Raw genomic sequence first — 17183 nt, forward strand, 5'->3', positions numbered from 1 at the left:
GAGTCGTCTGCTCAGCTCACTCGTACGCCTAACTCTAGATGGGCGCGCGTGGACAGGGGAAGGGGCGGCGTGGCAAAACTACAACCGGACAGCCCTATACGCTTCGTTCAGCGTATTCGCGGTAGACCACCGCAAGTACGTCTTGATAAGACAGCACATGTATCTAATCTAAAGTTCAACTGCATATATCATAATTGTCCCCATAAAGGGAAAAGCTAGTAATGCTTTGCTAGGAGCCGGGCTTTTTTTTCCTGCGGTTCTTGAAGTGAAAACGAGTATAGTGTTTTCATGTTTAGAGTGGGTGGTTTAGATTTGTTCGCTCTGCACAGCAGTTAAAGGATTTGGTGTTCAATACTTGATTTGAGGTTGGAATTTTCCAAGCACTATTCTCCACCATTCGATTCGAATGCGATTCGTGCTGACCTTTCACTGTTTGCATGCACGCCTATAAAAATATGAAATGTTTGCTCAAACTCACAAAGAAATGCGTCATAATAAAGAAGAACTAACAAAAAAAAAAAACTCAACAATCGTGAAAGCACTTTTACATGCAGGAACACCTGCCATTTTAATGCATCTCCCAAGAACGCAGATATGTTTACACTTGTTTAAAGATTATGTTTCATCATATCCTGGTTGCCCTTTGAAGTCAACAACAAAATGCGTGAGATGAGCACGCTGGACTCAGAACAGACCTTTTGAAGAATAGATTCCAGTGGCTACTGGACGGAGAAACGTAAAGGATTGAAAGGTGCGTTACTCTTCAAGCGATCGTTTTGTTGAAAACATGAAATAATAATCCAGCATTTCAGGATTTTGATAATATATTACGTATGCTCTTTTTATTCTTAGAAACCGTTTTACAAAAATCCAAGGAGCACCTCACTGAACATTATTTTTTGGATATATCTTAGGTTTAAAAAAAAATGTTTGTCATGGACCGAAGGATAGCAGCACTGATCTTCGTGGTGACAGCATTCGCCAGTTCAAGGACTGCGGAAATCAAAGGTATTATATGTGAATTTGCAAGTAGACTATGATGATATTAATAACTATCATTTAGTTGTTTCACTTGTAGAAAAATAGCATTGAAGCGTATGTTGTTGCGTTTTTGAGAGACAGTTCTGTAACCAATGAGGCAAATAACTGCGAAGTGAATCCACACGGAATCTATTGTCAATCAAAGCTTCTACAACACAGAGCGTAACTTGTAATTCCAGGCTTCTTGCTTCGTGGTTCGCTCTTCGGCAAGTTTATTGGCTAATGCAGCAATATGTTCCAGGGCAAACTATCATAAGGTTATTCAGATTTTCCACGCTCTGGATTTCTTTAACTTTCAGTGAACTGACTCCCTGGCAGTTGTTTCGAAAGGCAAGTCAGTGACATGTACCAAGCTTGTCACGAACAAAACATGATAGATATATCCGTCCGTTCATGTGTCTGTCAAAAATGATGACTTCGACGATATTAAAACACTCAACGTTTGGTCCACCGAGTATCTTTTTCGTCCATTTTTGACATTCTAGAAGTAACATCGGGTGAATCGGATGATGTAAATCATTAATCAGGTGATATGGAGTGCACACTTTATTACCAGAGTGTTCGTGGCCTTTGGACGAAATCTTTTGAATTTATGTCTGAAATTGCAGCCAATTCATACGCCATTTTTGCCTTACTGAGACTTGTCTAGAGGACAGTATCCTAGTTCTCAATATTTGCTTCCATGTTACTCAGTACTTCGAAAATTCCGTTATTATGTTAGCAATGGATGGAGATACAGAGGTGGTGTTCTAACGGCCGGGGACGCTTCTCTGCTTTCATTGCGAGCATATACATAACTGTGAGTCACACTCAGAATGTGTACGCATCCGGGTTACGTCGTGCAACGCGGTTTATTATTTGATTCGAAATTACTATTTTCGGCCACACACTAACTCGGAAGTTGTTCACGTCATTTTAAAAAAATTAGCACAATATCTGTACATAACGAAGATTTGTGTGCAAATATATGGACACTTTAACCAGCAAGGCCTTAATTGGCTGACAGGTTATAACTCGGTGGAGCATGATGTCAGCACCTTGAAAGTCTTAAGCCTTTTGAATTCTATTTATCATAATGATTTTGAACTTCGCGACACTATCCAGAATTTAGCGGGAAATATTCTCGACATTGCATTAGTGTCTTTGCCAATCTATTTTATTTCGTCTATCGCCGACCCTTAAATGAATACTTATTGCAGAGTAGTGGTGATAACCTTTATATATATAAATAACTTCAGTGCTATGGCTGCAAGCCGATCCTGAATGAAGAGTGAGATGGTACAGCTGTTGAAGCTCTTACAAAAGTAGTATTGAGTGCAATCGACAGCTCTGTGCCTAATCTAAGCTGAGCTGACATGAGCCGCTGCTTGCAACACAAGCTTTGTTTTCACTAACTCTTTAAGCATTCTGGACTGGATAAGTAGTACGCCAAATTTAGTGATGTCGTACTTCGGCAAAGGGGCTCTTTAGACGAGACGAGGGTTTGCATTTTGCTAGGCTTGAGTCCGATATGTATACCAGGCCCAAAATTGTTCGGAAATGTGCACAGTCAAAAAGAAACGAGCTGGTATAAAGTGGTCCGAATACAAAATGGCTCTGTTTATACAAGTGATCTATGCGAAATTGCCGACGTATTTGCAGAACATTTTAAATCCTGTTTTTAGTCTGTAGCAGTCCGTGGTGAGAGCTCAAGGTGCCTAGGCAAATCCAAATTTTTATGTTTTATCCCCACTGACGAAGTCGAAATGAAGGAAAGCATTCGTGGTTTGAAATTGAAACAGTCTGCTAGCGCAGATGAAATTCCCAGTTTTATTTTAGAAGTGTGTGCTGAACAAGTTTTAATTTTCTGAACATACAATTTTTAGAGCATATTTTTAATTTATCACTACGTACGGGAATACATACATCTGTCTGAAAACGCTCTGTAGTTCTTCCGATTCATAAATCAGGCGTTCCTAACATTGTAAACTATCGCCCGTTTAATTACTCTGCATTTTTATGAAAGGTCGTACATACGTCTCGACTGGTACTCCAACCAAAAGATAAGCCTGAAGAGCATGGGTGTTTGAAGGGCTCATCAGTGGATACGAGACTATGCTCTTTATTATATCGTATAGATCCGTTCGTTCGTGACCGGGAGCATGTTGATGATTTAGACACGTTGACATGTCTAAATCATTAGATAAGGATAAGGGATAGTCCAAAGCATTAAAGGACCCCCAATCAAAAGCTTAAAAGACTGTGCATGGACAAGCCTCATTCTTGGGACAAATATTTAGCCCCCTTCTCTTCGTGTACCGTGAGGTTCTTCAGGCAAGTGTGGAGTTCTGCCTATTTGAATTCATCTATGGCCGCCGTTTTAGAGGTCTCTCAGTGGTAAAGGTAAAAGGGGTCGGAGACCACGTAAGCTCCGATGTCCAAGCAATGTGCAGATGTGTGCTTGATATCAGAAACAAGCTGAAACAAGCCACTGAGTTAGTGTAGGAGAAACTGCAGGAATCTCAGCGAAAGCAGAGCAAATGCTTCAATAAGAAGGCTAAAGAATGACAGCTAAAAGTGGGAGGTTGAGTGTTGTTTATTTTCCCTAGCAGCAGTAACAAGCTCTTGATACAGTAGAAAAGTCCATACTTGATGGTGGAGAAGAAGATGGATGTGTGCTACGTTCTAGACCCCGGTCACACGCGCAAGCTCTTTCACGTCTATATGTTGAAAGGATGTGAGGAACGAGCAGTTTAAACAGCCAGCAAGGTGCATGTCAACGCATATGTTGCAATCGAGTATTGTGATGATGGAAAGGAGCTTCCCTGAATGAGCATCAAGAGGACCCAGGGACCAGAAGATGTCACCGGGTCAGACCCGTTAACCTAGGAGCAGGGCGCTGAGGTGAACGAGCTCGTCCACGGATACAAAATGTGTTATTCGATTTGTTGGGTAAAAAAAACCTTCTGTATTTTAGTTACATGCATCCACCACTGTGTAGACAACACAGTACTCGATTCCTTTCGCAATCAGGAAGGTAATCGAAACCGAAGTTCAAGTGATGTTGAAGTTGGGAGTGATTGAGAGATCGACTTCCGCCTACAATTCTCCCCTCGTCGTTCTACGCAAGTCAGATATACGGAAGTTAAACTTAACAGCTTGCTGGCTCTAAATGAGGAACCCATCCCCCGGGTTGATGAAATCCTGGCCCATGTGGGCAGGAAATGTTTATTTTGCAAACTCGACTTATCCAAAAGATATAGGTCAATTCTTCTATCGACGGATTCCAAGGTCAAGACGGCATTTTCAACTGAGACGGGGTTTACCAGTTTAGGTTTAAGCCCTTCGGAATTAAAACGGCATCAGTCGTATTTAATCGGCTTATAAGTACGCTGCTGGCAGACATCCCAACAGTACAGCACTACATTGACGATGCGCTAAGAGCAACCAATGCTTGGGAGTAGCACCTAGGCGCGTGGGAAAAAAATACCTAAGCGAATGCGGCGCACCGGAATCACGGTGAAGTTCCAAAAATTCGAAATTGGAAGAAAGACAATAACCTTTTCGGGCAATGAAATGGGGAATAAAGAAGTAAGGCCACACTCGCAGACTTTGTAGAACATCAATTGCGCTGAACGACCCCGAACCAAGAAGCAAGTTAGCATATTTCTCGGATTGACGCGATACTACCGCCAATTCATCCCCAACTATGTCGAGGTGGCTGGACCATTAGTTAAACTGTCGTGGAGGGATGTGCACGTTGAAACCATAAGCGACCCAATTGAAACAACCTAATGGTGGCCAGGGCGTCAGCGCCCTCTGTCCGCCGATCAGGCAACTACTGAGATGAAAAGGTCCATACAGTTATTCTACTCCATAGAAAACACTGTTTTGAAACGAAAATCTATATGGCGCTTCAAATCACAAAAGATTACCGAAGACGGAAGAAAGGGGATAAGGGCAGTACCTCCTCAATTTCCTCTCCCGTGGAACTCCCACGGTTGGGCACGACGGTGACAGGATACCGCACAGGCACATATTGACCGATGTTTTCCCCTTTCTATAACACCAGCATCATTCGCGAAGGGAGGCCTTTTGACCCCCGCGTATGATAATGACTAGCTACCAACGTTACTATTAGTGCCACTAAATAAGCTACGCTTATTTAGTGGCACGAAATACGCAACAATAGGGTCAAACACTTGACCATATTGTTGCTTAAAACCATGGTTGCCAGTTATCTGAAGCCTCATCTGAAAGCACAGAAACCGCTTTTTCGTCCTCCACAAATGTCTAAACAGTTTGCGACAGGGTAAAGAAATATTACATGGGCTTCCTAACACCAAATATAATACTGAGGAAGTCGCACTTTGAATCATGACGATCGGCAGTTGTGTCTGCTCTCCACAAGCACCAAAATGGTGGCGCCCACAACAATGTCGGGGAACAGAGTGCCGAAACTCTAATCGCAGCTCATTTAAAGGAGTCATGAAAAAGTTTTTCAAATTTTTTCTGTTTAGCTTTCCTCCTCAACTCATAAATCCTGCATTCTACCCGACAGTTCAAGAAGACGAAAAGGGGGAGTCCCCTCTTGCTTGAACAAATGCTCGGACTCTTGTTTGTGTAATCCGGACACATCCATTCTCCTCCTAGAAGATTAGCGCGTCGCTCAAAATTCAGACAAACGTTGTTTTCCCCACCCCGTTCACCCCGAAGCTGACAGTGCTGTGGAAGCTACCTGCTGCTTGGGCCAGCCACACTTTTGCGACGTGATCACGGTCTCTCGCGCATACCCACACGCAGACAATGAGGTCAGGTGATGAAAGGGGGGCGTCTGATTGGTCCGGCAAGCACGTAGCTTCTACCACAATGTCAGCTGAGGGGTGAAGGGGTTAAGTAAGCTCCGGTGTCGTGTAACGTTCCTTTGGGCCCGGTGACGCGCTGCGGGAGCCCGGTGACGCGCTGCGGGGGCCCGGTGACGCGCTGCAGGGTCCGCGGATGTATCCCAGTGAAAAGGCAGAGAGCTTACGAAGGGAAGGAGGTACGAAATAGTCCGCGCTGTTTTCAAATTTTCGTATCGAAAGTCAGGCTTTTGACTTTCTACCTTTTTGTGTTGGCCCACTGAACAATGTGCTATTAGTAAAATCCAAATATAAATTGATTTATTCCAGTCCAAAATTCGTTTCATTGGCCCTTTAATGGCTCCAGTTCCTATGTAGCGTTGATAGTGAGTCACCAAAGACGGTCTGACAATGTCACGTTATTTAAGGGTCACAAGGTCGCAAAACGACACGCTTTCTGCAGTTGTTTTTTTCCTTCGTTTGTCTTAGTATAACGGATATCATACTGAAACAACAGCGATGCACATTTTACAAGCCGGCGACAAATTTATAATTGAAATGTGCCAGTCAAGACGAGTATTTCCGAAAGTAAGAATTTTTAAGTATTAAATTGTTAATTATTACTTTACATTGTCCACATGACCTACTCCCCGGAACTTTATCCTAAGGTAATATTTCTTAATCATAATTGCTCTTTCAAGTACACACAGTTGTTCTTTAAGTCTCCTGTATGTATAGACGTTTGTAAGTGCGACTTCTGGGCGCTGTCATCTTGCTGCTGGTGTGGGTAGATCGTCTGGTCGTCAATTACTGCTGAATCGCACCCACGGTTTTCACACTGGCGCTCAAACAAAACGTTATTCATACACGGTGGCCAGACTAGCTTTCGAAGTGCGGCTGCTTGCAAACGTCTATAGCAGTAGAAAATCTCTCTAAATAAAATTGCGCGACAATATTTCAGATCCAGTGAAGCAGGATCCCCTTGATAATGTATGCCAAACGCCTGAGTGTAAAGAGATGGGTAAGAACGGACTTGTTTTTTGCCGCGGGATAATCCCTCTAGATTTATATTATCTGAAATGTATTTTATACTATTACAGGCATAAAGCTTAGCCATGCAGTTGACAGAAATAAAGATCCATGTGATGATTTTTATGATTATGTGTGCGGAAATTGGAAGCAGGACAACACCATTCCGCCATATTTGCCTAGCTATGGACATATATGGTTAGTACGAGAGGAACTGTCCAAGAGACTTAAAGGTAATTTCGATCTTTAACATGGTTATATTTGGGTGACTAAAGTGGGAGAATTAGCTACTACTATTATATATAACTGACCCCTAAAATTGCTACAAATGTTTATTAATAAATGTACAAGTTATTGTATTTTGGTTAAAGGAAAACGCGTGTGATGTCTTAGGTATGCTCACTATTGGTAAGAAAAAATTAAATTTCTGACTTTCATCAAAATAAAAAAGTGAAGTTTCTGACTTTAACACCACCATGCTTAGGTCACGTTGACAAGTATTTTCCAAACAAATTTTTTTTTAATAAAAATTAATGATTGTATGTGTTTCTACTCTCGCAGACCTTCTATTGCATACTTAATATCACAAGCAATAGCGAACCTAAAATTGAAAGCAAATGGGGTGTAAATGAGAAGTGGGCTAAGTTTGGGCGCGACATAAGAAGAAATAAAAAAAAATGCTAGTCTAAGATTTTGTTACCTGCGAGACTTCTGATCAAAAGGAAGGAAGATGATCCAAAGACTGTCCTTCCCAATCAGCAATGCTCGCCTATCTTCCATTGTGGCGAAGAAACATCATTTCTGCCGAGGTCCCATTTGGCGTGCGTCCTGTATTCACTAGAAGTGGGCTTTATTTCGGTGTTTATAAAACACTATCAAATCATACGAAAGATAGGGGTGCGATATCTTTCGGTACTTTCTGAAGATGCATGTTCTCAAAGTGCTATCATGAGAGCACTTTTAGAGACGGACGAGAGGGCAGAACCGACAATATGTGCTAACTTCAACTTTTTAATATTCAGGAAGACATACTCTGTGCCATCGCGCCACTTAATTTATACTCTGGCCTGCCGCGGTTCGCAAGAACTGGGTCACTTTAACATAACATTTTATCAGGTCTGTCTCTATATTTTAGCAAACCGTCACCGTGCTCCACCTACCGCACAACCAGAGCCTTTGAAGCATGCTTTTAAGCGCGCACCCGAGTGATACCATGGCCGGGGGGCGTATTAGCAAACCATATCCCGTACAGTGCCTGGCCACGCCCCCTTCGGCGCGACGCAAAAGCGGCCATTTCATTGGTTTTCAAAATGTCACGTGACATGACGTCACTTCCGCGCCGTTTGAACGCATTTGGGCGCGTTTTCGTCTCGTCAAGATGGCGTCCGCCGCTACGCTGGTGGGTGAGACACGCGTTACGCTGCGCCGCTGTGAACACTTCGTTTCACGCGCGTGCCTAGATGACTCGAATGCTTTCAACTTAGCGATGTGAACTCGTTTTTCGGTAAGATGAACCCCCAGGACTGCACGCCGAGATGATGCCACCGCATACGCGCCGCTGCCGAAGTCGCCCCTACGAGTACGACCAGCACTATACCACTCCGTTGAAACAGTTTCATGTTGTGAAATAAAATTCTTCCTTGTATTCAAAGTAACTGCACTTGTTCCCTCACTTCATGGCGAAGACTGTGTCACAGTAGCAATCATCGTAGTGCACGACAGTATTCATTTTCCTCCACAGTAATTTTACTCTCAGCAGGTAGGAAGTGCGTGTACCAGAAAAGCGATGAAAGGAGGAGGGAGATGAAAGAATAATAAATGCGTACACAGAATGTTAACCTCCTCTCCGCGAGCAAAGCTCGCATAGAAAAGCAACGTTAGGTGCGCGGCTGTTACGCGTGAGCAACCTGGAAAATTGTGAATTGAAATGGCACAACTCCACCTACTTTGACACTTGTACTGGTGGTGCTAGAACACCTCCACCGCTTTCCGAAATCGCACTCTGAGCATTAAGAGTCTAGCAAACGCGCGTACGCAGGCATCAGTACAGCCGCGGTCGCGGTCAGGCGCGCATTTGCGGAACGAGAACATGTCCACGTACAAGAAGCACTGCGTCCGCGTCGAGCCGTGCTCTGCAAGAGTTGCTAGCATTTGGTGCTACGCTGCAGCGGCGAACTCCAAGGATCGTTATGGGTCGTACGACTTCGACAGCGGCGCGTATGCGGTGGCATCATCTCGGCGTGCAGTCCTGGGCGTTCATCTTACCGAAAAACGAGCTCACATCGCTAAGTTGGAAGCATTCGAGTCATCTAGGCACGCGCGTGAAACGAAGTGTTTACAGCGGCGCAGCGTAACGCGCGTCTCACCCACCAGCGTAGCGGCGGACGCCATCTTGACGAGACGAAAACGCGCTCAAATGCGTTCAAACGGCGCGGAAGTGACGTCACGTAACGTGACATTTTGAAAACCAATGAAATGGCCGCTTTCGCGTCGCGCCGAAGGGGGCGTGGCCAGGCACTGTACTGGATATGGTTTGGTAATACGCCTCCGCGCGCCTAAAACAAACACTGAACCTAGAAACTTTTTTTTGTACCTGGTTAGAACGCCATCATCATCATCCCACAGGGGCACAGTTTCAGATTCAGTCTCAAATTGAAAAAAAAAAAAAAAAATCTTATTGTAGCATAAATATTACACAAGAAAAAAAACTTTTTTTTACGTGTATTTTATTTGAGGGATGCCTGTCCTAACCGAGTAGAAAAAAAAAAGATTTCTTTCCTAGCTTCAGTGTCCTTTTAAAATATGACCGCATCTCATCGTGGTGAATGATGTTGATTTGGGCGAAGCTCTGGTGGTGCTGATGATACTGATTTTGTTCATAGGTAGTGCTGATGGTGCTGATTTTTTTATTGCTCATAAGTAGTGCTGAGTTCCGGGTTGCGTTTCGATTTCATTATTACTGCTTTATGGTCGGTGAAATGCAGAGCCAGTGATACTTCTAGCGGATCAGCTTGGATCCGCTAGAAGCCGTGGGAAGGCATCTCCACCGATTAAGTCAACGGTCCATGTCAGAAAAAGAATGTGCGTTATGGAACGTGGTTATGTACGCATTTGAGCATTTGACTGCAGCGCCCTCTCGTCTATAAACGTTCAGCCAATTCATGCAACGTTCAACGCGAATATATACGCACTTGACCGCAGCACCCTCTCCTGTATAGACGTTGACCGGCTACATGCAACGTTTCATCCATGACATCCCCAGCTCTTGAGTTACTACCACATCTCAGAGCCTCCTACTCGTCCCGCAGTCGTTACCGAGTGGTTAGGCGATGGAATAGAAATTCATTGGGGTCTCCCCGCACAGGTTCGAATCCTGTCGACTCCGCAAAAATTTTTTTTTCATAATTTTTTTTATTTTTTGCCCTACACGAGCACGTGAGCTCACGAGTACGAGCACAAGCACCAGCAAGATCGATGTGAGCACGGACGCCGGACGGACAAGGCTAGACCCTAAGGAGCTTCGCCCTAAAAAAACAGGACAAGCTTTGTTTTTATTACGCGCTCCTTGCCTGCCGTTGTGTTTGGGCCGCGCGTGCATCGTATGGTACGGAAAGTAGATAGATCGAGCTCAAGTCATATATTGAACTGCTCATGTTATACAGCAACAGACTATAGGGAGTATTCACTGGCGGCCATAGCTGCGTACGCGACAGCTGAGCGTGTACTGACGGCGAGCTCCCACAGTTCTTTTGCAACGTGCATTCCGCACCGCCAAGATTGCCGGTGTTAGTAGTCACTTCCGCAAAAGTTTGCGGTGAAAACCGTTTTTTTAGCACTGCTTGAAGTTTCCAAAAAAGCTCGAAATATTGCCGCACGCAGGACCGAATTAACATGCCAAGCTCAGTCACAGACTTCTAGGAGAATCATGTTTATTTTTACTCGGGACGTAAAGGCTCGGGACTTAAACGTAAAAGTTTCGTCCGACTTCCTTGCTCTCGAAAGTGCCTGTTCAATCTCGCCCCGAACGTTCGACGCTCGAACCTTCTGGGACGAAGTTTCGAGATACTTCGCGGGACCTTGTCGAGTCACTCCCTCTTTCGCTTGCTTTTACGCCGCCGAATCGCCGCTCGCCTTTCTGCTGTCTGGACGCTCGTTCTTTATTTTGTTTGGCACAAGTTTGCCCCCCATAAACTTTTGGTTCAAAACGGGTTTTTCGCCGCTTCTGCGCCTGTCATTCGTGACAAAATGGTATATATATATTTCTATATATAGATATAGAGGGTGTTATTTTTTATTCGAAACAGATTTTTAAAAAAAGGCGTCTTTACTGCTACGGGAATGCCGTCTTCACTATGTGTTTCTTGAGCTCGGCGGACATTCGAGAGGCGAACAACCGTTACAGTTTGGTGAGTCATTAACAAAAATTTCTTAATTAACTTTTTAATTATTGGTTTTATGGACCATGTTGCAATTGTAATTTTGAAGCCAGCCGTCCTGGAAGGCTATACCAACTTACACATTTAAAAAAAAATGCAACTGGTTTGGATATATCCGTCGACAATTTCTCCCCTTTCTATCATCCGATTCCGAAACTGAAAGTTCCAAGTGCGCCGGAAGCGCTGATCACGTGACGCTTGTAGAAGTGACGGTTTCGTGACGTACAAATCGTCATGATCTGCACTGCGGCTGTCACGGTGCGGCTCGAGGTATGCAAACTCGCGGGGGCGGTCTTTAGCGCTCTCGTTTTTAATGCGTCATTGCCCTCGGACCTTCATTCGCGATTGTTTGTCCGCGGGGGATTCGCTTCGCCAGATAGCGTGGGCGCACGAACGCCGGCTCTACCAGTTGTAGCGTTAAAATGGCTGCGCAAATTCAGTCAAGGTATTCAGTCGCCGAGAAGGTTCAAATGGTTATTGCGTATGCTAAAATGAATGGCAACGTTCGTCTTGCCACGCGGCTGAATGCCGCCCAACACCCTAGTCGCACTGTTCCTGCCCCATCCACCGTCTTCCAGGTTGCCAAGAAGTTTCTGTCCACTGGGTCTGTGCATCGTCAAAGAAGAAGGAAAGCAACTGTCTTGGACGAAGATTTTGAAATCGCTGTGTTAGCCTACGTGCGAGCGTACCCCGAAATCAGCATCCGAAATGTCGTCGAAGATTCCGGAGGCAGCATCTTTTCGGTATGGAAAGTCCTGAGAAAGCACAAGCTCCATCCGTATCACATATCTTTGCATCAGGACCTCAGCGAGTGTGACTTTGAGAAGCGCTTGGAGTTTAGCAATTGGGCCCTTATTAAAACGGATGAAGACCCCGATTTTCTCACTAATCTACTCTGGACTGACGAAGCACAGTTTTACCGAAATGGCAATGTGAACGTTCACAACGCGCACTACTGGTCTGATTCCAACTTTCACTGGCTCCGCCAGCATAACCATCAGGTTCGGTGGTCAGTGAACGTGTGGTGCGGCGTGTTTCGTGACAGAATAGTGGGACCATTTTTTTTTCAAAGGCACACTGACAGCTCAGTCATACACAGCAACATACTTGATGGTGCTGTCAGTGACTTTATCTGCGATCTCCCGTTAAGCGAGCTTAGGAGCACGTGGTTCCAGCAGGACGGAGCACCAGCTCACTTCTCGTCGCGTGCGTGGAGCTACCTCAACGCCTGTTTTTCCCAGCAGTCGATTGGGCGCGGTGGACCTATGTTCTGGCCGCCAAGATCGCCTGACCTGACCCCGCTAGACTTTTTCCTTTGGGGTAACATCAAAAACGAAGTCTATTCAACTGAGCCCCAAGATGTCAACGACCTGAAGAACCGAATTGTCTCAGCATGCGCCAACATTGAACCACACATCCTGAAGCGGGTGGTTTAATCTATGAAGAAACGATTCATGGCATGCGTAGCAGTGGAGGGTGGCCATTTCGAACATTACTTGTAGTAAGACATTAACTTAGGGTCTAAGCACACCAGAAACTTAAATTATCAGCAATTCTGATCTCTGAAGTTATTTCGCTGAAGATAATAAATAGCAAAGACTTCTTTCTTGTAGCGTTTCATTTTTTCATTTTCTTTTGTTAAGTCGACTGGCAGAGTCAACGTTCGTGCGCCTACGCTATTTGGCGAAGCGCCTTCCCCGCCGATAAACAATCGCGAGTGAAACTCCGAGGGCAATGACGCATTAAAAGCGAGAGCGCTAAAGACCGCCCCCGCGAGTTTGCCTACCTCGTGCCGCACCGTGACAGCCGCAGTGCAGATATGAGATCATGACGATTTGTACGTCACGAAACCGTCACTTCTACAAGCGTCACGTGATCAGCGCTTCGGCGCACTTGGAACTTTCAGTTTCGGAATCGGATGATAGAAAGGGGAGAAATTGTCGACGGATATCTCCAAACCAGTTGCATTTTTTTTAAATGTGTAAGTTGGTATAGCTTTCCAGGACGGCTGGCTTCAAAATTACAATTGCAACATGGTCCATAGAACCAATAATTAAAAAGTTAATTAACAAATTTTAGTTAATGAATCACCAGACTGTGACGGTTGTTCGCCTCTCGAATGCCCGCCGAGCTCAAGAAACACATAGTGAAGACGGCATTCACGTAGCAGTAAAGACGACTTTTTCAAAAATCTGTTTCGAATAAAAAATAACACCCTGTTTAAGTAATTATTTAGCAATGCCTAATTTTTTGTTTGAATTTAATTGCATTCGTATGTAATATGAGGTGAAATTTAAATAAATAAATAAATAACTATGTTTTTGTGTTGTATTTAGTCTATAAAAACAAGCTTAAATTGAGCCGTTTTCGGGGTAGTTTTGTTTCAATCTACTCTCCTGTATAACCGCAGAAGAGTTTCCAGCCTAGAGGGTCCGTATATTTTATGCATGCAATACCTTTATACCTTATAAGAAAAGGTTTCTTTGATATCAAACGTAAGGTAGAGAAATACGTCGTTTTGACTACAATCCAGCTGCAAATTCCGCGTTGAGGTTGTTCAAGTTATACTATACAAGGTCACTGAAACAAACGAGTTTACGCCTCAATAATTTGGAATATGCAAAGTTTAATCTAAGTAAAAAAAAAAATTAAGCGAGAAAATATTTGTTTATGTTGAGCACCCATGATATTGCGCTGAGTGGTTCCATGCGGCTACTTTTCCGCACACCACGTAGAAGAAGGGTTTTATCTTATACACGCTACAAGCTGAGGTGCTTCATCCGGTAAATATGGGCCTTATTTAAGCGCTGTAGTAAGTAGCACCAAAGCTGATGAAAAGAAAACATAATTTATTCTTATCTGCAATTTCCAGGAAGTGCGTCGAGCCTCGAGAGCAAACTTCACAAAATTCTGTTTTTCATAAAATATCTTTGGAAGGCTCGTTTTTAAGTAAACGTTTTGGTTTTCAGACGTTTTTGACGCTTGAACATCTTCAGTCACCTAGTACGACGTTATCGATACACAAAGCGCTTAAGTTGAAATTGGCTTAAAGTGGCGAATCCCGCTTACCATTTGGGGCGACTGCTGTTTGGAATCTTCAAGCTAGTTCGTCTGAATTTTCTTTCACGATGAAATTTGGTACCTATAAAATGTTTACACTATTTATGGGTTTTTTTTTTGCACCCATGTAATGAGCTCTAGTGGAATGAATATTGGGTCTTGGTACAGTTTTTGAAGGCTGGCTCTTTCTGCCAAACGTTTAACCTTTCCTCCAATGAGATCGCAGAGACGTTTTCCGTGGGAAGTTGCGAAAAATTTCCATTCAAGCGAAACACTAGAGCCTTCATCGTGAAAAGAAAGGTTTAGAAAGTTATTTTTGTTTTTGTACTGTGAGGCTGCTCTGTCGGAAAAGTAATAAATATTTATTAGTTGTGTCGGGTCATCCTTTAGAAGTTTCAGAAGCTCGCAATGGAATGCGTACATTGTTACAGTATCATGTTTCCGGCAGTCAAAAATGGCAGCAAAAGATCTGACAGATTATTCTTCACAGAATTCTGGCAGGCGGAAATGAAATAACAACAGGGAAGAGTGCAGCCTGTGGGATGACCCAGTGATAAGGCTGCGGGGCGTCTTGTAGCAGGAAACTGAAATTCTCGGCAACATCCATAAGCACGATTGCCTCATCTTTATTTAGCCGTGCTTTTAGTTTTCGCAAGTAGGGGGGCTTGCTGTTTAGTTATAAAATGGTGACCCTTGACTTCATTCAACATGTCCAAAAAAATTCCTGTACTGTGAACAAAATTGTCTCAAGTCTGCAACGCGCGCCGCTCATCCACTGCTGAACTTGAACATATATATATATATATATAGTTGACCTGATTGGTGTTAAGGACAGGTATTTTCTGGGGAGGTTACAATGTATTCGGTACAACGGCATACGTCGCACTCCTCAAATATTACAATTTTCTTCATAAACTTGACCCATGCGGTGGCTAATAATTCTTTAGTGTTCTTGAGTTCACTCGCGTGTATCATCAGCTTCAAGTTTTTGTGCTGCACGCATACGCAAACAGTCTGCGCCCCACTTGGCCCGGCTAAAGCACAGTTTGGAGTGCGCATATATTGGCAAAATATGAAAATCCATAGGTTGGGTTTGGGCCTTTCTTCCATTCTTGGGGAAGCTCTTTTAGGTTCATCAAAAGTAGCCGCTTCTCATGGTCGCGCAGCATATTTTTTCTTCTTTTTTAACCTGGGAGGAAGCAGGAAACTGAGCCGTCCACAAAAAATTTCTTGACAGAAGACTTCACACTTTCGCTCACAGGGCGACCATTTTTTTCTAATAGCCCATGAAAGGCGCCAAATATTTGCCCACGAAATTGTTCCGGCACGTACAAGCGGGGCGATCCAGTCGATGTGTCAAAATGATGTTTGGTGGGACACACGGGAAGTGGAGTCTCGTCGAATACGAGCCAACCAGGAGATGTGCGGAGCTTTCGTAGCTCTGCTTCCCCGTTCTGCGCTGAAGTCAGTTAGGCGAAGTCGATGGCGGTTGAATGTTCAACCGTACAGGTACCTATCTGTGAAAGGGCATCCGCTACGACGTTCTCAGCACCATGAATGTGCCGGATGTCATATGTGAGCTCGGAGACGCTGGACATCTGGCGGAGCTTTCTCTGAGAATGACTTCCTCCGTCTGGTCTCAGAGACTGGAACCAGACGGAGGAAGCAGACGGAGGACGAGAGGCTTCCGGTCTGTCAATATATAAAAAAAAAAAATTGCCGATCTTTCATTATGTGCTGGAAGTTCCGTAGTGCCAAATATACTCCAAGGAGCTCTCGACCGAACGTACTGTACCTTTGTTTTGTGGGTGTCAGCTTCCGAGAGAAAAAGGAAAGCGGCTGCCAGTGCCCATTCACGTTCTGCTGAAGCACTGCACCAACAGCGATATCTGAAGGGTCGGTTACAACTGAGAGTGGGGCTCCTTTTTTGGGGGTGAGGAAGCATGGAGTTGTTTGAAAGGAGTTATCGGACTTGATCGAATGCCGATGTGGTGCAGGCATCCAATGCAAGTTCGGTTGCTGAGCTAGTCTTGCCGGAAAGCCTGTCTAGTGGCGCAAGCTTGGTGGCGCAACCCGGGAGAAAATGGCGGTAAAAGTATACCACCCCCAGAAACTCCCGGAGTTGCTTCTTGGTCGACGGCTTCGGGAACTCCTCGATGGTCTGAACCTTGATGAAAAGTGGGAGGATTCCCGAAGAGTTGATTTTGTGTCCCGAGAAAATTAAGCTCCAGATTCCCTAAAGCGCACTTGAACACCAGTGCTGCGGTCCACACGAAGAACAAAGTTCGGCGGCTTTCTGCGTTGCGAGAGCACTTGACACCGTTAGTGCTCTGCTGCGGCGTTTTCCGCTTGGGAGCAGGGTGACTCACACCTGCGAGCAGCAGGCCTGAGTTCGTCCGGGACAATGAACGAGGCTTGCATCGTGGGCGTCCGCATGACGTGCTGCGTCCGCGTGGAGCTTGCAGCTTCGCCGTCATGTCAGCGAGACGGCCGACTTCTGCTCGCAGCTCGCTCCTCTCATTCAGAGTACTTCTGCTTTCGATCGCTGAAATGCTGGTTGACGCTGCCGAGACCTCTATGATTTTATCTGCAGGCTCAGCAATCTTAGTCAGACCAATGTCTCCTGCGGACGTGACGACCATACTCACATTGCTAGGCATCCGCTGCAGAAATAACTCACGAAGCAGGGGCTGGTCAATGGTGGTCGCCTTTTCTCCGAGGAGCTGCTCCAGTCGGCGAAGCAGCTGGGTGGGAGTCCGGTCGCCCAGTTCCTCGGATTTCAAGAGCTGCTGAAGGC

At 44.8% G+C, this 17183-nt stretch overlaps 1 protein-coding gene across 1 annotated transcript in view; it reads left to right on the forward strand.

The window, feature by feature from the left end:
• The first annotated feature begins 911 nt into the window (after nucleotides 1-911).
• LOC121835956 (neprilysin-1-like) overlaps nucleotides 912-17183 on the forward strand; it is a 59002-nt gene continuing 42730 nt past the window's right edge. Inside the window, exons 1-3 of the mRNA XM_042290541.1 lie at nucleotides 912-1008; nucleotides 6823-6882; nucleotides 6962-7123. Coding sequence (XP_042146475.1) covers nucleotides 927-1008; nucleotides 6823-6882; nucleotides 6962-7123 — 304 coding nt within the window. The 5' untranslated portion in view covers nucleotides 912-926. The remainder of the gene's footprint in view (nucleotides 1009-6822; nucleotides 6883-6961; nucleotides 7124-17183) is intronic.

Source organism: Ixodes scapularis, unplaced genomic scaffold, assembly GCF_016920785.2.
Source record: "Ixodes scapularis isolate PalLabHiFi unplaced genomic scaffold, ASM1692078v2 PGA_scaffold1__304_contigs__length_218370807, whole genome shotgun sequence".
Lineage (NCBI taxonomy): Eukaryota > Metazoa > Arthropoda > Arachnida > Ixodida > Ixodidae > Ixodes > Ixodes scapularis.